A 22789-nucleotide genomic window follows, 5' to 3' on the forward strand; every position below is an offset into this window, starting at 1 on the left:
TCATCAGAAACCTCGGATCCGGGATTCGCTCCCATCCGTCGGGCAAGAACTGTGGGTTTTCAGCCTCTCTCTCTGGAGCTTAACGGAGTTTCTGGAGGAGTTTCTGGAGGAGCTTGTCGCGGCTCATGCGCATGCGCACGCTCAACCAATCAGAGAGGGGCTTCGCTCAACCAATCAGAGAGGGGTCTGCAGAAATAGAGTTCAACCAATCAGAGAGGGGTCTGCAGAAATGCGGCTACGGGCCCTAACCCCCCCCCCCCCATCGACGTCACTCGCCACGCCCCCAAATCTGTCCCCGGCACACATTGAGAGAGAGTTACGCCAGTGATTAAGTCGCAGGTGATGAGTCAACATCCGACGTCCGAATTTATGCTGCGTCATAAAAGCCAGATATTAACAACCTCAGACTAGAGCCCCCAGTCCCTGTGTGCATTATCATGCTTCATTCAGAGACACTAAAAGTCATCGCAGCCTCCAGCTGTTCGGCATGTGGTGGGGATGCTTCCAGCTGCAGTCCTCTCAACCGTCAGAGAATCAGGCCGGCATCCAGGGCTGGAGAGCGCTCGTACTCAAGGACTGTGTGGTTTCTAGGTACTTCTACTAGATGTGGGCCATATGACAAATCCTGGATAGTCACAGGGTAAGGTTTTGCCACAATACACATTCAGAGGGAGATTGTGGAGATTGTGATACATTCTTACACAAACCACGCTTAATTTCTATTCAATGGGACCTTCCTGGATAAATAAAATAAAATAAAATAAAATAACTTTTGCCATGGCTGCTGTGGTACTCCTGGTATACTGATACTTGTACTTGTGTTTAATAAGATCAAAGGTTTTAAATTTTTTTTTTCTTTTTCATTTAATTTAATTAAATTTGTATTTGTTCTATTCATGGTAATGCAGAGTGATGCAGTTTCATGAAAGAATACAGTGTTCCATAATCAAAGCACCTCTCATTTCATCACATCCCTTGAGTGAAAAGGAGCAGGGAGAAGAGAATTGTATCTTGCCTGCCCCTTACTCAAGACATAAGAAATAGATGGTCAGTTACAATTATTTAACAAGCAATACTTACAATAACGTCAGAAAAGATTAAGAAAGAAAATAGAGTCAAGTCTCAAGTACAATTGTTCTGTCTTTATACATTTTCTTGAACTGAAAGATATTTATGCAACTCTTTAAATCTACCTCTAGAGAATTTCCACAGTTCTATGCCACATACTGAAATACACATCTGCTTTAAAGTAGTCTGTGCATACTGATGCTTACAATTACATTTCCTTCCATGGTTCTTGTCCTCGGAGCTAAAAACAAACAACTTCTGCAAGCTTCCTGGCAATACTCTGCTGTAACTCAACTATATCTTTGTTGGTGTGTTCTCTTGAATTCACTATATGAACCATTCTTACCGCTCTTTTCTGTAATAAACAATGGCTCTATGTTGTTCATGTACGTGTTTCCCCACACTTCTACACAGTAACTCAAATATGGCTAAGTAAGTTAACAATACTTGAATATTGTGATTATTATTACCTTAGTTATTATTTTAGGCCTAGATGCTTTAAATGGAGTACTGTGTTGTTACCAGTTGGTTTGTACTGTTCAGTAACTTGCAAAAAAGCCGTATAGCAAAGTGAAAGATTATTTAAAAACTGCTCTATATAAACTTTTCATATTGCTTATTATATCAAGCTAAATTACAGAGCTGGGCCAAGTGATGCATGAAAGTGAAATAGTCTATACAAGCTCTTCTGTCTGGGCACGACCAGTGCGGTGAAATCCTTAAAAAGACTACGGTCAAATATTTTTTGCAAAAAATGTGAACTACACGAATGTAAAGCAGTGACCCCAGTTTATTTGCTTGAAGACATTTATTTATTTTTGTTGTTTCTCTTATCCGCCATGTTTATTTAAACAAGGTGATCTGTGCGTTCAGTAGAAAGCTATCTGGTCAAGCTATCCGCCGATGGAATTATATGTCCCGCCTGCCTATTCTGTTTTACTCAGAAATACGTCACGCTATAGTACAGTAGCTAGATACTCTCGAAATGTCGAGGGTAATGTGTTTCTACTTTTAACAGAGGCGTATTCCATCAGGGTACTGTGTTTCTACTTTTACCAGAGGCGTATTCCATCAGGGTATTGTGTTTCTACTTTTACCAGAGGCGTATTCCATCAAGGTAATGTGTTTCTACTTTTACCAGAGGCGTATTCCATCAGGGTATTGTGTTTCTACTTTTACCTGAGTTGTATTCCATCAGGGTATTGTGTTTCTACTTTTACCAGAGGCGTATTCCATCAAGGTAATGTGTTTCTACTTTTACCAGAGGCGTATTCCATCAAGGTAATGTGTTTCTACTTTTACCAGAGGCGTATTCCATCAGGGTACTGTGTTTCTACTTTTACCAGAGGCGTATTCCATCAAGGTAATGTGTTTCTACTTTTACCAGAGGCGTATTCCATCAGGGTATTGTGTTTCTACTTTTACCAGAGGCGTATTCCATCAAGGTAATGTGTTTCTACTTTTACCAGAGGCGTATTCCATCAAGGTAATGTGTTTCTACTTTTACCAGAGGCGTATTCCATCAGGGTATTGTGTTTCTACTTTTACCAGAGGCGTATTCCATCAGGGTACTGTGTTTCTACTTTTACCAGAGGCGTATTCCATCAAGGTAATGTGTTTCTACTTTTACCAGAGGCGTATTCCATCAGGGTATTGTGTTTCTACTTTTACCAGAGGCGTATTCCATCAGGGTATTGTGTTTCTACTTTTACCAGAGGCGTATTCCATCAGGGTATTGTGTTTCTACTTTTACCAGAGGCGTATTCCATCAGGGTATTGTGTTTCTACTTTTACCAGAGGCGTATTCCATCAGGGTATTGTGTTTCTACTTTTACCAGAGGCGTATTCCATCAGGGTATTGTGTTTCTACTTTTACCAGAGGCGTATTCCATCAGGGTATTGTGTTTCTACTTTTACCAGAGGCGTATTCCATCAGGGTATTGTGGTTCTACTTTTACCAGAGGCGTATTCCATTAGGGTACTGTGGTTCTACTTTCACTTAAGTAAAGGGTTTGTATGCTTTGCAGACTCTGAGCTCCATGTGTAACAACAGCCCGTTCCTCCCTTCGACCACTCTCCTCCTTGCAAGCCTCGCACACAGCCCCCTCGTCAGAGACAACTCAGAGGCTCGAGTTTCCCTTTGTTGTAATCGCAGAGAATGTTAAGAATTGAATTTGAAAACGGATACCATTTTGCCTGGCGAGGAGTGCAACCTTTGCCCCGTTTAGCTGTTGCAGAGAACCATATGCCTCTTTACATGCCTCTGTTATTACAAGTGGCTGCTCTACTATGTTGATTTTAGAGAAGATATTTGCCTGCAAGCAGCACTCCGTCATTATGAAGGGTCTGGCGAGCAGCTACGGCCGCTGCTGTTGTTAAATGTATTCTTATGAAAAGTACTTCACAGGCCATCCCCTCCCTCATATCACCACACATCACCCTCAAGACCTGGGCGCCAAATCCTCACACGGATCGACTCGCTTGGACCTGCCCTCTGTTTGCTCTTCAGGAGAAAGTCAACTCATTGACCAAACCACACAACGATACCACATTACCTCTTCTCTGGCTTGGAATCACACAGAATGGATAAAAGGACAAATGGAACAATACACGTCTAAAGAAAAACGTGTCACTTATATAGTATATCTCAAATTCCTACAATGGGAGAAATGATGTGGACATTTTTTATCTAGGTCGATCTTCTACATCCATTTTATTTAGTCAATTCACTGCTCATTTTACACCTGTCTATATTTATGCCAATTCTATGCTCGTTTTATGCCTACAGTATATCCACATTTCAGCTGTGAAGCACTTTGGGCTGCAATTCTTCTATGACAGGTGCTATATACAAATAAAGTTTATTGTTATTCTTATCCAGGTTTATATGAGAACCACATGATCCTGGGTTTAAGATTAAAAGCTGAGTATAGCTCGGCGGTAGGTTTTTTAGTTTCTTTCCACAGAGACCGGCAGGTACAAAGTACCTATCAAAGTACCACAATTAGATGAGTCTGCGGTTGTGCCAGCTCGTTGGAGAACACCAGGAGGGCATCAGAGAAGAACTCTCTATCAAGCCTAAAACCATAAACCTATCATTAGCCTCAAATGACAACTCTCACGCTCCTCATAAACACCATCTGACATGCCAATAAAGCTTGATGAAGTTCCAGCATTGTCCCACGTGTGCTCACACATATTTAGCTCCTCCCAGTTCACCAAAAAAGGGGCTGTGTCCGCAAGCACACAGGCAGAGGTTGCTAACCACGTGTGGCTGCTCCCACGATCACGGCGACCTGCCATTATGGGGCGGAGAGACCCATCAACGCTAACTAATGATACACAACAAGGCTTCCCAGCTGCCTGGGTGTTTGGCTCTGCTGAGGAGATTGACCCGGCACCCGGCCCCCCCCCTCCGCCCCCTCCGCTACCTCCCGCCCACCCACCCCACCCCACCCCGACCCCCCTTAATGGATGACCTCATCTGTTTAATTCCTGAGGCACTTGAAAGGAATACACAGACCATAACAGTTGCACTGGAAGTTAGACAGACAAATATAAGCAAGTGAGACTTAATACCCAGACTTGTATAATAGATTGCGTCACTGGAATGCTGTTAAGGAAACAGTTAGACAAGTATGTGTTCCTTGTGCTTTTAGCTAATGCATTGAAGGCAAAACTGTATTTATGTATTTATTTTTTACCAAATACTATTTGAATTAGTACCGCTGAACCGTACCGAACCCAAAACCGTGACCCCAAAACCGTGATTTTTGAGAACCACCCCTAATTTGGACCCAAGTGTATTTCCTTTCAGTTATTGCATTAGCAAACATTGCAACAGGAAATAAACTTGGGTCTGTTTATGAATGTTTATGTTGTGACGGTGAAACTGTCCATAGAAGGTGCTACTGGTTGGTTGTACCTACTGTGGCGTTGATGGTACGTACAAAAGAAACGTGGGAAACATGACTGAAATAAGTCCATAACTTGAGAATGTATGCTCCCAATACAATATATAACACAATGTACAGAGTCAACTCATTTAATTCAAGTTCAACACATTATTATTTCTATTAGAAGGGTTTGCAATTATGTCTGCTTATGATATGGTCAAAGGTTTATGCTTCTATCTGCATATGACATGGTAAATACAGCCTGTGCAAATAACCCCTATATTTCCATTTTATTCCCGTTAATTCCTATGGAAGGTTTCTACCTTTGAATATTCCCCAAATCTTGCTGTGTATTTTTTAATAAGTTAGTGTTAGCTGGTGGAGAGAAGTTCTAGTGTCCAAAAGACACTCCATTAAGCCAGAGCCACATGAGGCAGCCCTAAAAACGCAAATAACATGAGGCAGCCCTAAAAACGCAAATAACATGAGGCAGCACTAAAGATGCAAATAACGCAAAGGTAACAGCCCATGAGAGGGCCAGAGGTTAAGAGATGTTCCTGAGGGGTCAGGGTCAAGGATGCTCTAATAAAGGAAGATATGCCAGTGGGATGAAAATGGAACACTTCCTGTCTCCTGAGTGGGCAGGACTTTAATTTGGCGATGTCATTAACACTGAGATTGCAGGACTCTCAGATAAACTTGTTTTGCGCTGTGTCTACAGGTCAGAAAAACATCCATTTAGTGTTAAAATGTTCAGGATACGCTCAACTTGTAAGATACAGTCCATTATTCACCTTGATTTCTATGGTAAAGAAAGAAAATAGCCACATCTCTCAACATCTCTCATTGGGGTGAATGGAGCCTGTCTGCTCTAATGCCAATGCCGTAGCCCATGCAATACATTACAGGAAGTGAAAAGGACTTGGTTAGTCTTCCTTTGAAAAGGATCTTCAGACTGTAGAACTGAAAGAAGCTCCCAGTGACAGAACGGAGGCCATAAGAGTAGAGTTAGGCCAACGATGAGCTCTAAATGCTGAGCGAGACGGAAGAAACCATACATACTATGACTTCATGCGGTTCTGCACAAGAGGATAATACTTCTTATAGTCTTCCTTTTCCACTGAGGTCTCATCGACCTCAAGTTCTGGTTCCGACTGGCGCTTCATGCGGCTCGTAGCTGCACACATGCTTTCAATATGGACGGTCTATTATTTGTGGTCAAAGCTTAACCTGCTAATTACAGTATCTGTGAGAGACTAAGAAGTCCACGTGTTTTCACATATTATATTCTCAGAATGCTTTGCTCCACAGATGCAAACATTTCTTTGTAGTTGTAGTTGTAAAAGCACATACAATCATCCTGAAGAGTTCAATATTTGCAACCAGCTGCAGCCAAGAACCGATCAGGTAGCGCGTGGTGGGCGTCACAATCTTGTCAAGTTTCAAATCAAGATGGAGATTTCCTCGTCTCTGAACTGTATGATACAATGTCCGCCCTTTATGAAGACAAAAATAAGGATAAGGGCTTGGAGGAATGCTGTATAAGCTGCCAAAATGTTGAATGGATTCAAGAAAGCGCCCATCTCAACCGATCCTGATGACCGCTGTACAGAAATCCCATGACTGTAGGAAGAGCAAAGCATTAAGTGTCTTAACTTGTTCAAAGTGCATAATTATTCCTTTCAGATAAATCGGTTGTCTATTTTTAAAAGATCGAAAGCCGTCAGGCGGAGGTGAGGGAAATACTCGCGGCTGTCCGCAAGTGGATAAAAATGTGCTGGGAATGTGTGGTCATTTTGACATGGTTTGGGCGTAACGTCTCCAGACTTAGCCAGGATGAAATACCAATTCATCCCGTGAATCAACAGGGCTACCCGTTGCTGACGTCAGGGTAAGGCATGGTTCAGGAGGCGCCGCGACACCTTTTCCCCTCCATTTCCACTCTCCTGCGACTTGAAAGGCTCAGGCCAGACCGAGGAAATATTTACAGGGTGGGGAGACTGAACTCCAATAACACCCCAGAGGCACAGTACAAACAAGCAACAGGAGGGCACCACTTACTTACATCTGTAGCTGACTGGCGTACAGTATAAACAGAACTGTGAGTGATGTCTAGGAGTAAACATCAGGGAGGCACTGATACCACTTTTTCACCACCAATACCCATTCAGAGTCCTAAAGTTTCAGTATCCGATACAGGAAGTACCAATCCGGTCCATTGCTTTTACTGGATTTTAGTACTGGGGAAATTCTCCGATACCGATATCCTATCTTAGCCTGGTATTGGACTGATCCCTGCATCCCTGATTTCACTTGGAGACAACAGTGGCCTAGAAAGGTTAGAGAAGCAGGCCTGTGGCCGGATGTTTGATGCTCAAACCTTCTTAAACACCCACTGATGAAGTGAGCCTGAGTAAGGCACTTTTCTTTTTAAGAGATACATTTTTTTAAATTTTTTTCCCTCTTTTTCTCTGCCTGATTTAAAAAAAAATCCCCATCCCAATTTAGTCGTTATGCCAATTCTCCCCCCCTCCCCTACCTGGTTGTTGTGCGAATGTTCCTCCTACTGGTCGGTGCAAGGGAACCCTGAAGTCCACCACATGCTTCCTCCGACACATGTGGAGACAGCCAGTGGCTCTCTTCTCACCTGGCAGCGAGGACTCTCATTGGTGAAGCGTAACGCGTGGGAGGTCACGCTGCCTTCACCATTTCCTGCCTTTCGCTGAGCAGGCGCCCCGACCTGACCTGTAGGCGTCGCTGTCCACAACGCCAGATTACCACCCTCGACTTCCCTCCCGCTAACTCAGCCAAACAAGTTAGTATGACGACCGGCCCAAGCCACAGGGCAATGCTGACTCCGGGAGTCGAGACCGCAGCCTCTTGCATTGGTGACGGGCGCAATATCCGCTACGCCATCCGACCGCCCCTTAAGAGATACATTTTAAGGCAATTCTTATTTATTCTTTATTATACAGTATAGTATACTGTACCAAAGAGGGTTACAGGAAATAGGAGAGGAGATGACATTGCACATGGTAAGCACCTTAGTTCTTTGAACTACCAGGACACCCCTTGAGCAAGTAACTTAAAGGCCCCACAAAATCAAAATAGATGTTTAAGTTCTTTTATCACATAATGTCTTGCGCTGATTGTCACCAATAGGCCTACGCCAGTATCTGTCCCAACATCGACAGTTTGCATCCAATAAAATGCTTTCTATTATAACATTTACAGTACATTGTAACTAAGCTAGCACTCGCCTCGCACATGCCTCGTTAACAAAACCAATGTTCAACGTTAGCTTTCTAGCTAACATTAGCTAACTTTACTAACGTAGCAACGTTACTCATGTTACTAACATAGCAACGTTACTAACATTGCATAATATTGCTAACATTAGCTTGCTAGCTAATGGACTAATGGAACGCATAGTCAGCTCTATTGGCTACTGTAAACGCCAATCAAAATCTGCAACAAGTCCCTCCCTAGCTTCCTATTTTTACAGGAAACATGTAAATTATGTGGAATCAAATAGCATTCTGCTAACCTTTTCATGGGGCCTTTAACCCCCAACTGCTCAGTGGCCAACAGTGTCAAGACTGTGGTTGTACTGGGCAGCTCCCAGGTGTGAATGGGTGACTACTCTATGAAGCAGGGCGTTGCTGCTGAAAAAGAGCATAATGAATCAACCCTGGGTAAATAAAGGTAAAAACTATTTTTTTTACAGTATATAAAGTTAGAGATGGAATTTCCCTTCTCTCCCTTCTTCCCATCACTCCTTCCCTCTGAGCCACAGTTGGCCAACCAGCCATGAGAAAGATACACAGTGGTGTGAGATGATTCTCCTCTGGCCTGTTGTCTTTAGAGAGTGTGAGTTCCTGTAAAAACACAGACACTTGTGCTGCCTGGCGTGAGGAGACTGGTGCTCTACAGCCACCCTGACCAACTGTACATCCACCATGACCAACTCTACATCCACCCTGACCAACTGTACATCCACCATGACCAACTTTACATCCACCCTGACCAACTCTACATCCACCATGACCAACTGTACATCCACCATGACCAACTCTACATCCACCCTGACCAACTCTACATCCACCCTGACCAACTTTACATCCACCCTGACCAACTCTACATCCACCCTGACCAACTCTACATCCACCATGACCAACTCTACAGCCACCCTGACCAACTCTACATCCACCCTGACCAACTCTACATCCACCATGACCAACTCTACATCCACCCTGACCAACTGTACATCCACCATGACCAACTCTACATCCACCCTGACCAACTGTACATCCACCATGACCAACTCTACATCCACCATGACCAACTCTACATCCACCCTGACCAACTCTACATCCACCATGACCAACTCTACATCCACCCTGACCAACTCTACAGCCACCCTGACCAACTCTACATCCACCCTGACCAACTCTACATCCACCCTGACCAACTCTACATCCACCCTGACCAACTCTACATCCACCCTGACCAACTCTACATCCACCCTGACCAACTCTACATCCACCCTGACCAACTCTACATCCACCCTGACCAACTGTACATCCACCCTGACCAACTCTACATCCACCATGACCAACTCTACATCCACCCTGACCAACTCTACAGCCACCCTGACTAACTCTACATCCACCCTGACCATCTCTACAGCCACCCTGACCAACTCTACATCCACCCTGACCAACTCTACATCCACCCTGACCATCTCTACATCCACCCTGACCAACTGTACATCCACCCTGACCAACTCTACATCCACCCTGACCAACTCTACAGCCACCCTGACTAACTGTACATCCACCCTGACCAACTCTACATCCACCCTGACCATCTCTACATCCACCCTGACCAACTGTACATCCACCCTGACCAACTCTACATCCACCCTGACCAACTCTACAGCCACCCTGACTAACTGTACATCCACCCTGACCATCTCTACATCCACCCTGACCAACTCTACATCCACCCTGACCAACTCTACATCCACCCTGACCATCTCTACAGCCACCCTGACCAACTCTACATCCACCCTGACCAACTCTACATCCACCCTGACCAACTCTACATCCACCCTGACCATCTCTACAGCCACCCTGACTGCGTCTTCCTTAATGACAAGCAAGCAGTGCAAGAATGTACCGTAGTGGCGTGCAGTAATGCGCCTTTCATTTTCCTGCGCCCAGCGCCCAGGTGCGTGCACCGGCGGCGGCGGCGTGCTCGCTCGGCTCAGGTGCGTGCGTCCGACATGAAGATGGAACACATTTTTGTTGTTAATATTATTTATATTACTGGTAGTTCATACAAGACTTTCTTTGTAAAATGTGTCATAATGACTGTAGCATTTGTGTGTGTAACGTACACTGTAAAAAATAAATGTTTTTTCACAGGAAATTCACTATTATTTTACAGATTACTTTTGTTTTTCTACTTTAAGTGTAAATGCCATACAAATATAGTAAATTACCTTTTATCAAAATATTAACCATTAAATAAAGGTTGTAATTCCTTCATAGTTAAATACAGTAGAGGTTGCATACTTCATTATCTAAAGATGGTAAGTTAGAGTGTTGTGTTCACTCATAGTTAAAGACTGTAGAGGTTGAGTACTTCATTATCTAAACATGGTAAGTTAGTTAGAGTGTTGTGTTCAGTCAGACAGTAGACAAGTAGAGGTTGAGTACTTTATTATCTAAACATGGTTTGATTGATTGATTGAAAAGTTTATTAACAGATTGCAGAATGGGTACAGTACAGTACAGCTCAATACATACAATTGTTAAGGGGATGCAGACCAGAGAAAGACTTTCGTCTTGTTTACATCAGGGTCCCCCATTTTCAATTCATCATAACATATATGACATACATGACATACAGATAGACAGTACTGCTACGCCTATACATTTGCAAATACAGTACTGTTTGTGATACAAAAGTGTCCAGAAAAAGGAGTGTATATACATTTGGCGTAGAAACTGTACATTGGTGAGTTAGAGTGTTGCGTTCATTCATAGTTAAAGACAGTCGAGGTTGAGTAGTTTCTTCTGATATTCCATAGTAAAGTACACGTTAACGTTACAATGTGTTGTGTTCACAACACTGTTTAGTTAAAGACAGCCGAGGTTGAGTAGTTTCTTCTGATATTCCATAGTAAAGTACACGTTAACGTTACAATGTGTTGTGTTCACAACAGTGTTTAGTCCGACGACGCGTCGCGATAATATACTATATTCGCGAAGTACACGTTAACGTTACAATCGTCGCGATAATATACTATATTCCATAGTAAATTACACGTTAACGTTACAATGTTGCGTTGTGTTCACTCATAGTTAAAGACAGTTGTGTTCACTCATAGTTAAAGACAGCCGAGGTTTCAAGTGATTCGTTGCAATGTACGCGGAAATGCCATAGCATTTGTCTAAGCGGGGCCTGAAAAGAAAGGCGCTTTACCGTACTGGCGTGCGGTGACGAATGCGGAAGCATTTTTGCACTGCTTGCTTATCATTAACACCCTGACCATCTCTACATCCACCCTGACCAACTCTACATCCACCCTGACCAACTCTACAGCCACCTGACCGGCACAGTAGTGAGGAGGAACCATATAACAGATATTACATATTTGTCATTAATACTTGATATATGGAGGAACCATATTTTCAGATTTTCAGATATTTTCAAACTAGGGCTGGGAGGTAAACATAATATTAATATTAACTGTCATAGATTGTTATGATACAAGTTATGGATTTTTACTATATCGTCATCCACAATATATACATAGTGTGAAAAATATAGGCCCTACATACAGTATATTAATCAAATTTATAAAAAAAATTATGTCCTACACAGCAGTATTAAAAGGGTAAAATAAATAGTAAATTTGGTATGAATTGTATTACAAGTTCAAGAACAACATAAAAATGTGTAATGGGAAAACGAAATACTGGCAAATATTGCATTCATAGTTAGAGACAGTAGAGGTTGAGTACTTTATTATCTTTTTTTTAAAGATTTATTTTTTGGCGTTTTATCGCTTTATTGCTACTGGGCAGTCCAGTAGAGAGAGACAGAGGAGGAATGGGAGACAGAGTGGGGGGTCGGCCGTGTCGCGGCTGAGCGCGCTATGTGGTTCGCCACTGGGGCGCCCCAGTACTTTATTATCTAAAGATGGTAAGTTAGAGTGTTGTGTTCATTCATAGTTAAAGACAGTCAAGGTTGAGTATTATTATCTAAAGATGGTAAGTTAGAGTGTTGTGTTCATTCATAGTTAAAGACAGTAGAGGCTGAGTATTTTATTATCTAAAGATGGTACTTTACTGTACGTTAAGAGTGTTGTGTTCATTCATAGTTAAAGACAGTAGACGTTGAGTACTTTCAGGTGATGTATGTTGGATTGACTTTACAACTGTACAACTATTTCTCTTAGTTATGCTGTGTCGCCAAAAGGCAGAGGTTTTACATTAACTGTACTGCTCTGTACTGAAGGAATTCCCTCTCTCCCTCCCTCTCGCCCCCCCTCTCTCCCTCCCTCCACCCCTCCCCCCTCCATCTCTCCTTCCTTCCCTGTCTTGCTTCACGTCTGCAAACCCACCAAGACTTTCCATCTGAGCACAAAGGTGTTCTCATCAATGAACCAGGATGGTATTCCCCTCTGGTTGTGTGTGTGTGATGTGTCCATGTGTGTGTGTGTGTGTGCGTGCGTGCGTGTGTGTGTGTGCGTGCGTGTGGGGGGGGGGGCATGCAAGACAGAGGTAATGCTACCCAGAATATCGTCATCTCTTCCAACCCAGTCCGTGGGGGGCTGTGTGTGTATGTTGTGTGTGTGTGTGTGTGTGTGTGTGTGTGTGTGTGTGTGTGTGCGTGCGTGCGTGCGTGCGTGCGTGCGTGCGTGCGTGTGTATGTAAATGTGCACATATGTCTGTATGAGTCACCTTACAGAATCTTCCAGACACTGGAGGGGAAGTCTAGTGTAGGCAGGGAGAGACTAGGGGGGACCTGGCAAAGCCATTAGCGCAAATGTCTGGAGAGGACAGCTCAGCAACATTATTAGGCATCTCTAGCCGACTGCTGGATATATTTCACTACTCTCCTGTGGGCAGATATGACTGTATTTAAAAACCATTCCTGGCAAAGCTCAAGGTTTTTAAATTACAAGGTCGAGTCACAATTTGTGGAAGTAAACAACTCACGGGTTGTCATGGTACCAGCATTCTATAGTCCATTTGATCATGATAGATTTGACCCACTTCCCATAGTTACTGTTGCTATGTCTGACAAACCGTTGAGACGAACACAGCTGCTATCCACTTGAGTCACAAGAGAAAGGAAAGTCTGGATACTGGGATAGCGTGTCAGTGACGTGTTCCCACAGAACAGCACTTTGAGTTCACCTTCAGGCACTGTAATCTTCAATCAAACATTGATCTCCACCCCCCCCCCCCCAATGCTGCTATGATGCCTGAATTTCCCCAAGGGGATCAATAAAGGAATATCTTATCTTATCTCATTTCTTTAATATCAGGTGTTTTTCAGTATGGGGTGTGGGGGCGCCATCACATCACTGCTGAGTGATTAAAAAGTAGTGTCTTTTTTGAGAGTCTTCACCCTGATTGGCTACCGTCAGTCATCATTTTGTAAAACGGTCCATTCTGGTGCCAGTGTTGGACCCCCAAGGTTAAAGAATGTCTGTAAAGGACACTTGACTGCTCGCCCGGGTTGTGATTTTCCAGACCTGACGAGAGACCATGGGACTCCCGCTCTGTGATGATGTCATCAGGTCCTGACCTGGGTTACTGGCCTCCTAATGTCTCTTCCAGGTGCTCAAAGCCAGACCCCCAGACACAGTTTGGGGAATCTGCTAGACTTCCAACCTCACCATTAGGTCTACAACTGTTAACAATGGTTGCATTCATTTCAATGATATACGTAAATTACACCATACAAGACTCTGCTGTTGACCTTTTGATATTTTGAAGGTGAGGTGACAAAGGAGAGATTTAGACTGTAAGGTTTTATACGATTGCAAAGTAGCTCTCTAACTTCTACCCTAGGTGCTCAATAAATCCAAAAGACAAATGGTTTAGCATGTTTAAAGGGCCACTTCGCCTAATTTCAGGCTTAATCCTATTGTTCGGTTCTGACGAGGACATGGGATAATCAAACATAAAACTTATAAACATGTTCTGTGTCTCGAGAGCTAAGAACCTGTTGGTAAGGTTTATGTTCGATTATCACAGGATTCAGGTTACAAATGGTCAAAATTGGTCTTTAAAGGGCACTTGACCAATAAACATGCACTTTTGCACATAATGAAACTATAAACAGTTTAGCATACATTCATTTAGTTTGTTATTGAGAGTAGATCAGTTTGAATATGGCCACCGGTGATCAGAGGATTAATATGGCCAATGTCATCAGAGGACATTGAATCCTTGTGTTGTGTTAATTACAGCGCAATGAAACGATAAGGTCCATATAAGACACGGTATTGTTATTTCTTTCATCTACATCATTTCATACAGCTGTATTTAAACTCATTTACTTCCAATAACCGTCAAACTAAATGCATGTGTGCAAAACTGTTTAGAGCTTTTGGATGTGTGTGAGATTATGTGCAAAGTAAATCAACATTGTTGCCCCATTAAAAGGTGTTCAGTGCAGAACAAGGTTTATTTTCCCAGCGGGTCATGTGTCAGTAAACGGGGGGGGGGGGGGTCTTTCAACAAGGAAATATTGTTGCAAACTCTTCCTGACAGACGACAGACATGGCCAGGGTTAGAGGGAGTCACACAGCTGATAGGATGATGCTTTCGTCTGGGGGGGTTACCCCCTCCTTTTTGTTTTTAGGTGAACATCTGTGCAGTTATGTTGAAGCCTGAATGTTTGTGCCTTTTGAATATTTTGTTAATGTGGGCGGACTGTGTTGTGTTCCTTGCTTGTGTGTGTAGTGTGGTGTGTGTAGTGTGGTGTATATAGTGCGGTGTGGTGTGGTGTGTGTTTGTGTTTGTGTGTAATGAGCTAAATCTGTTAAAATGACAATATTTCATCTGGTCTTCACTTTAACATAGGCCATATTAGGGTGCTGGGGTTAGGTTTAGGGTTAGAATTAAGGTTAGGTTAGGTTCTCAAATCTGGGGTAAGGGTGAGTACTGCAAGGGGTGCACAATATATATATAAAAATAAAAAGCTAAGTTGCATCACAGAATCACAACACACCAATACCATGATTTATATAAAGATCCACACACTGTTTAACATTCCTAAATGAACAGCATCGCCTTTCTATGCAACAATATCTTGCTATTTCCACACAGGTCAAGGGGGGGTACTTGACAGAAAACGGGGTAGAATGTAGTTGATCATCCTCACAAGAGTCTGTGTGTGTGTGTGTGTGTGTGTGTGTGTGTGTGTGTGTGTGTGTGTGTGTGTGTGTGTGTGTGTGTGTGTGTGTGTGTGTGTGTGCACACGTCCACGTCCACGTGAACACACGTGCACGCCCCTCGCCACACCTACCTCGCCGACGTTGGCCTGGTTGCTGACGTACTTGAAGCCCGGAACGCGTTTCTGGTGACACACCACCCCGACGTCCTCCGAGTGCTTGCAGTCGGACACTCCCAGGCCGTTGGACTCGCACTGAGCCAGACTCTTCTCCGTCCCCCTGCAGTGCACGTTGTCCAGCCAGATACGACCTGGAACAGACCAAGTCACACACGTGAACCTATCAAATGTATTAAAGGAACTATTCAAATCTATTATATCTCCATCGTTTTTGTTCAATGACCCCAAACTAATGTCCCACATTTATTCTGTTCAGTAAAAGGAAAAAGATCATCGCATTGGCCAATATACATTAAATGTCCATTTTATTAATCCACATAATGTTCTCCCTGTGCCCCAGGACAGTACAGTCAGTATGTGTGAATCACATCGAGGCCGAGAGAGGACCCTCCACTCGATGAGGTCACTGGGATGTAAAATCTGCTTCACAGACATTCAATGAGGCTCTGACTTTGTAAGGTCATAAAATGTTTGTGCACGACCCAACCATCCTTCCCCTCAGCTGTCATCTTGCTGACAACCCCCCCTGCCCCCATAATCACTCTCCCTCTCTCTCACACTCTGTATACACACTCTGAACTCTGTTGCCTATACCTAATAAATCCATACTTATCTACTGCCTACACTGTACTCACTACCTACCTCACTGTACTCATAAAGTCATAACTACCTTCATTATATCACTATATCCTATTGTCTATCCATATAACACTATAGCAATGTACAATAATTAGCTTAGCCTATTTTACTCTGTAGCTATATCACATACTCCACATATTGACTATATGTTATACAGTATATAATGCACCTTTGCACTCTGGTTAGATGCCAACTTAATTTAGTTGTACTTATTATTATTATTTATACTCATTTCTGGCTCTGGAGAACATCATACATTTAGTTTTACTAGTTAAAGGACTAATTCAAGATTGATAAAAGCTTCTTGAAACACAAAAAAGCTGCAAGTTCTTAATGGCCAACTGAACAGTGTCAGCGATACAGTACACAGTAGTATCGTCCGCATACATATGAGCATGACAGTCATTCAAAGAAGAAACAATATGATAACAATATGAAAAGGACAGGACCCCAACACTGAACATTGCAGCACACATTTAAATGGTAAATGTTGCATTTATATAGAGCTTTTATATCCAAAGCACTTTACAATTTGTTCCTCACATTTTACCCATTCACTCACACACCGAGGGCGGAGGCAATCATGCAAGGTGGCCACCTGCTCATCGGAAGAAATTAGGGGTTAAGAAGTGTCTTGCTCAGGGGCACTTCGACACGCCGCCCCGGGCCGAGAGGAGTGGGAGAATCGAACCGGGAACATCCAGATTACCAGACGAGAGCTCTACCAACCGAGCCACTATCACCCAGTTTATGGACAAAGAATTCAGATTGAGCAGGGCCCCGATTTCACACACTGAAAAGTTCTGTTTTATCTTTGAGTCATGTTAGCCGAGTTGACAACCAGGGAGGGAGGCAGGGAGACAGGAGAGCGTCTTGGAGGGAACGCAGTGGTTCTGCTGCTCCACCGTGTCCTGTACATTATTTCAGGGAAGGGGCTGTCCAACACGCCGCAGCCAGGCACATCATCTGCTGCTCCACCGTGTCCTGTACATTCTTTCAGCCTGAACCAGGCCGGGGGAAGGGGCTGTTTAACACACGGCAGCCAGGCACATCATCTGCCGCCCAGCTGGCTGTCATGAATCAACCATAAGGGGAGACCACGGCACATTGGTTCAGTCTATGTCATCGCGTTGCTGGGGGGGGCACATCCCGATCACGCACACCGTAGAACATGACTACATTTGGTACGTTTCCTCGTGCACGTAGCCGAGACCCCCCCCCCCCCCACCCGGTGGAGGATGGCTTTATTTGGAACATTCTCATCATAACGGCTCAATCTTACCGTGTGTTGAGATGTATTGTTTTTTTTATAGTGTATCGTTTCAGGTTGGTCTCGAAAGTAAAATTTTTATTGTGGGGGCCAAAGTCTTCCTATCCAAATAAGTGTTTAGCATTGCCAGTTGTTATTCAAAAACAACAACTAGATTGCTGTGTTAAAACTATCATCCCAAACGACTTATGGGAATGTAATTTCACAAGCCAGTGAAAAAAAGTGGGGAGTGGAGCACTCGGGAAGCCATGAATTTTGTGTTTGAGATGTTGCTGGCACCAAAACCTGGCTACAAACAGTAGCCATAGCACAGAACAGTACCAAACTGAGACCATAATCAGTTTTCAAAACAGTCTCTGCGTAGTTACAGTTGTTTTCACATTTTGCTTGGATAAAACCCAATGAATTGTTTGTTTACATTTCCACTCATTAACCTGAATGTTTTGTTTTAATTTTCACTCATTAACCATGTGGCCATTTGAATTAAATGATTCCTGGGACTGGCAGTGGTTTTCTCTAAAGGGGGTCATTATATTGTGCAGCCATGCAGTAATGTGACAGGACCTGGCGATGTTTGTGCTGGTGGTGGTTGTTGTTGTTGTACCTACTTGAGTAAGGCCATGTCCAGACGAAACCGATTTCGGTCGTATCAGTATAAGTATTTTATTGTATGCACCTTTCATCCACACGGGAGCCTGAAAACGCTATTTTCTGAGACCGGTTCCCAGAGTGGGAAAATCTGAAGACGCCCCCCCCCTTGCGTCGCCGTCGTTACAAGCCTATACGTGCATTTTCCTGAACCGATGACGCGATAGCCCACCTCTCCCTTAACCTGCATGTGCAAACTCAGCCAACATCACAACAACAATGGCATCGTACAGAGTAATTGCGTTCGTGTTACAGAAGCTAGCTATTGAGCTTGATCAGGCTTTTACAGCTAAATGTACTGCCCCTGTACTACCACCGTCGACAACAGATTGACATCTCCCTTAACAACTCTTTGCTACGGTGCGATTTAGGTTGAGGTTTGAAATATCCTCCAGTCCATTCCATCTGTTCACTTATTCAGTCTCAACAATAGATCCAGGAAGGGATAAATCGTGCCAGGAACACGGCAACATTATGGGAGATGCGCTTACCGTCTTCTCCAGAGTCAGACAAGATAGATACTAATTTCCATTCTGGCTGCAAGCTAGCCTGGCTTAGCACAAATGAATGGAAGCGGATACGGACCACTAGCCTAGCTTAAAGCTCTGGGAGAGGTGTGTTTGGGCAACAGCCAGGGAACAAAATAAGCACCTGCCAAGCGCCAAATGCGTGTAGATTTAAGGTTTGGCAAGTAAAAATGAGAGGTCTGCCCGCCACCTGGCGTGTACTTCATATCGATACTCTTATTTTGAAAATCCTGTGCGGGTCTCATTTCCGCCCCAAGCGCAGCTCCAGTCATAATATCGATGGCTCCGGCAGCTAGCAACGTTCGGTTCATATGATACTCTTATTTTGAAAAACCCTGTAGCAACTCCGCGAGTCATATCCGCCCAGTCCGTGCTATTGTCTGCGGCGCAGGTCTGTCAAGCAGAGGAGCAGCGCTACACAGCAGTGCGCCTACACGACCCGAAATAAGTCTGTGGTGTTTTTTTTCTTCTCACAACGGGTCAAATCTACATGCTTTGCACCGTCGCCATTCCTTTATGCCCACATCGCCTGAAATTAACGTTTATGTACCATTACAATCACTACAACGTTAGCGTAAGCTAACAAGCTAATCCTGATCAGAGGCAGAGGCGCAGAGCCATAGAGAACAGCAGACAGTGTGTGCGTGCGTGCGTGCCTTTGGAAAGACGATGAAGTCACTAGTCAGGACTCAGGACAGGAATATATTATAGTAAACTGAGGATTACTGAGGATGGACAGATAATGTTGATATTCAAATATAAAAAAGTTTCGAGAGGAGTGGAAGTTTGAAGACGGACTAGACTACAATATGATGCGGGGGTGGTGAGTTGAAACAGTGTGTGTGTGTGTGTCCCGACCCCACTTCTATGTTTCAATAAATTATTCGCATTTAAAACTATTAACGCTGACTCATTCCTTCAGTCCACTCAAAATTATGCTAATATTCCTTATGTTGTTTATGATATTAATTGAAAATAGCATATGAGAGTATTATATAGTAATAATAACACATGGCGATATACTAAAAAGCTATTTATAATTTTTGGCTGGTAAAAAATCTGCCTGGCTGGTAGTTTTTAAAATCTACCAGCCAAATGGCTGGTAAGTCAAAAAGTTACGTTTGTTCCCTGGCAACAGCTATAGGCTAGTGGTCCGTATCCGCTTCCATTAATTTGTGCTAGGCTAGCTTGCAGCCGGAATGCTTTCCACTGAGAGGAAATTGATATCTAACTTCTCTCCATTCCGCGGCCTCCACTCTTCAAGACAGTCTCACTTCCATCAAGCAGTCCTTTCATAACCTCCACCTTCGCCTTAACACTAAGATGACCAAATGCATCTTATTCGATCGCAAAAAGAAACCCCCCAGCCCCCCCAAGATCCTTTGCGCTGACGACACCGAACTGGAGTTTGTCAAGTCCTACAAATATTTAGGGCTTTGGCTGGACTCTTCCCTTTCTTTCTCCGTTCACATTAATAATATTCAGTCTAAAGTGAAAGCCAGACTGGCATTTCTCTTCCATAACAAAGCTTCCTTCACACGCTCCGCAAATCTCACCCTTGTAAAGATGACTGTCCTGCCCATCCTGGACTATGGCTCTACACAAACTGGACACTCAGTCACCATTCTGCCATCCGCTTTGCCACCTGAATGCACCCTTTAATACACATCACTGTGACCTTTACAAACTTGACTGGCCCTCCCTCCACTCCAACATTGGTTCCACACCATTTACAAGACAATCCTGGGCAAGACCCCACCTTATCTTTCCTCCCTGCTCCACATTTCTCATATCACTTACGGCATAAGATCAAGTGAGCTCATCAAACTATACATCCCAAGCTCCAAGACCACCTTCGGCCGAAACTCCTTTCACTTTGCAGCAGCTTATGACTGGAACGCCTTTCAAGACACCCTTAAACTTACAGCTCTTACTTCACTGACTGCCTTCAAGAATATAGACAACACGCTCTTAGTAGATCCCTCCTGCTCTTGCTGATATCCCAGTTTCACACTTGCATACCTACAGTACACCCTCTCACACACAACATACAAGCACTCATTCATCTTCATACTCGCACCTAGACACACGCATCTGTTTGCATACACACACACACGCACGCACGCACGCACACACACACACACACACACACACACACACACACACACACACACACACACACACACACACACACCCCCCTACTCCTCTCCTGTTAATTTTTTTGTACATAGGCTATGCATGTGTTTATTTGTTGATGATGTTAAGGTAGGTTGTAGCGTTAAACTTTGCTAGATCAAAACAAACTTTTCATTCATTCATTCAATCTATATTTAATCTCGAAGGATCATTGAGAGCAAGCTCTCATTTACATTGACGTTGAGAAATACAAAACATAATAAATACAAAAAAGAACTATATGTAGAAACAGAAGTCAATCAATTAAATATTTAAAATAATTCAAAACAACTGCAGACTGTGGTGAAGTGGTTTGCTATTAAAGATTTAAACTGACCAATAAATACTAATGACTTTAGTTTTAAAGTGCATTGCAAAACATTCCATGTGTCTGGGGCACAGAAGCTAAAAGCAGATCTTCCTAATTCAGTAAACTCTGGGAACCTAAAGCGTAAGACAATCACCAGAGCGAGTATGATAAGGTCCAGAGCTCCAATCCAGCAATGAAGTGATGTAGGGTGGAAGATTAGCAATAATGGCCTTATACAGAAACAGATGCCAATGCAAGTCACGTCTCTCTGCCAGAGGATCACAGAACCTAGGATACAATGATGGGTACCGTACCATAACTGTCACCAGTGATAAATCTAAGGGCAGAATGATATAGAGTCCAGAGGCTTTAGAGTGGAAGCAGCAGCCTATAAAATATGTCTCCATAATCCAAAACAGACAGAAAGAACGCTTCAACGACCTTCTTTCTGCTAAACATAAGAAAACTGGTTTTGTTTCTGTACTAAAAGCCACGTTTGGTATAAAAAGCGAGCTTAGTATACAGTGGTTGAGTTAAGAACTGTTGTTTTTAATTGATGGGCCGTCAGGAATTTTCTACATCCTGAAGAGATTTTCTATAGTTATAATAATAATAATAATAATAATAATAATAATAATAATAATAATAATAATAATAATAATAATAATAATAATAATAATAATAATAATAATAATAATAATAATAATAATAATAATAATAATAATAATAATAATAATAATAATAATAATAATAATAATAATAATAATAATAATAATAATAATAATAATAATAATAATAATAATAATAATAATAATAATAATAATAATAATAATAATAATAATAATAATAATAATAATAGATTGGATTTGTAATGCACTTTTTGTTCGCTGGGATCCCAAAGTGCTAAGTTGTAATGTTCCTGCCTTGACTGAAAACAACTCTGCGGTTTAGTTTGCTAATATTAAGATTGCTCAGTATTATGGAGAGTAAAGAAACACTCTTGTTTAAACCCAACTATAGACATACATCATAATTGAAAATGGAGGACCCTTGTGTAAACAAGACGAAAGTCATTTTCTGGTCTGCATCCTCTTAGCAGTTGTTAGTATTGAGCCGTAGTACTGTATTGTACCCATTCTGCAATCTGTTAATAAAGTTTTCAATCAATCAATCAATCAATCAATCAATCAATCAATCAATCAATCAATCAATCAATCAATCAATCAATCAATCAATCAACATTAACAACAACAAGAAAACCTGGACTGGTTTCCAATTGGAGGCTAATGCGATCATGACATTTTGTAATGACCATTATTGTCTCACAAACAAGTATGATTAAAGGGCCACTTCACCAAAAACCAATGCACATTTTTATTTTGCACATAATCTCACACACATCCAATTTTTTTTTTTTTTTGCACACATTAATTCAGTTTGACAGTTATTGAGAGTAAATTAGTTTGAATATGGCATCAGGGACACTCATTTACTCTCAATAACTGTCAAACTAAATTAATGCGTGTAAAACCCTTTAGAGTTTTTGAACATGTGTGTGATTATGTGCAAAATAAATCAGCATTGTTTTTTGGTGAAGTGGCCCTTTAATTCTCCCCTTCCGCTTAAAGTGTGCCCAGATTGGCAAAGTCATATG

General features: G+C 42.6%; 1 protein-coding gene across 1 annotated transcript in view; it reads right to left on the minus strand.

The window, feature by feature from the left end:
• loxl2a (lysyl oxidase-like 2a) overlaps positions 1 to 22789 on the minus strand; it is a 94307-nt gene that overhangs the window by 59835 nt on the left and 11683 nt on the right. Inside the window, exon 3 of the mRNA XM_084316246.1 lies at positions 15522 to 15697. Coding sequence (XP_084172372.1) covers positions 15522 to 15697 — 176 coding nt within the window. The remainder of the gene's footprint in view (positions 1 to 15521; positions 15698 to 22789) is intronic.

The sequence above is a fragment of the Notolepis coatsorum genome (assembly GCF_963971535.1).
Source record: "Notolepis coatsorum genome assembly, chromosome: 6".
Classification (NCBI taxonomy): Eukaryota; Metazoa; Chordata; class Actinopteri; order Aulopiformes; family Paralepididae; genus Notolepis; species Notolepis coatsorum.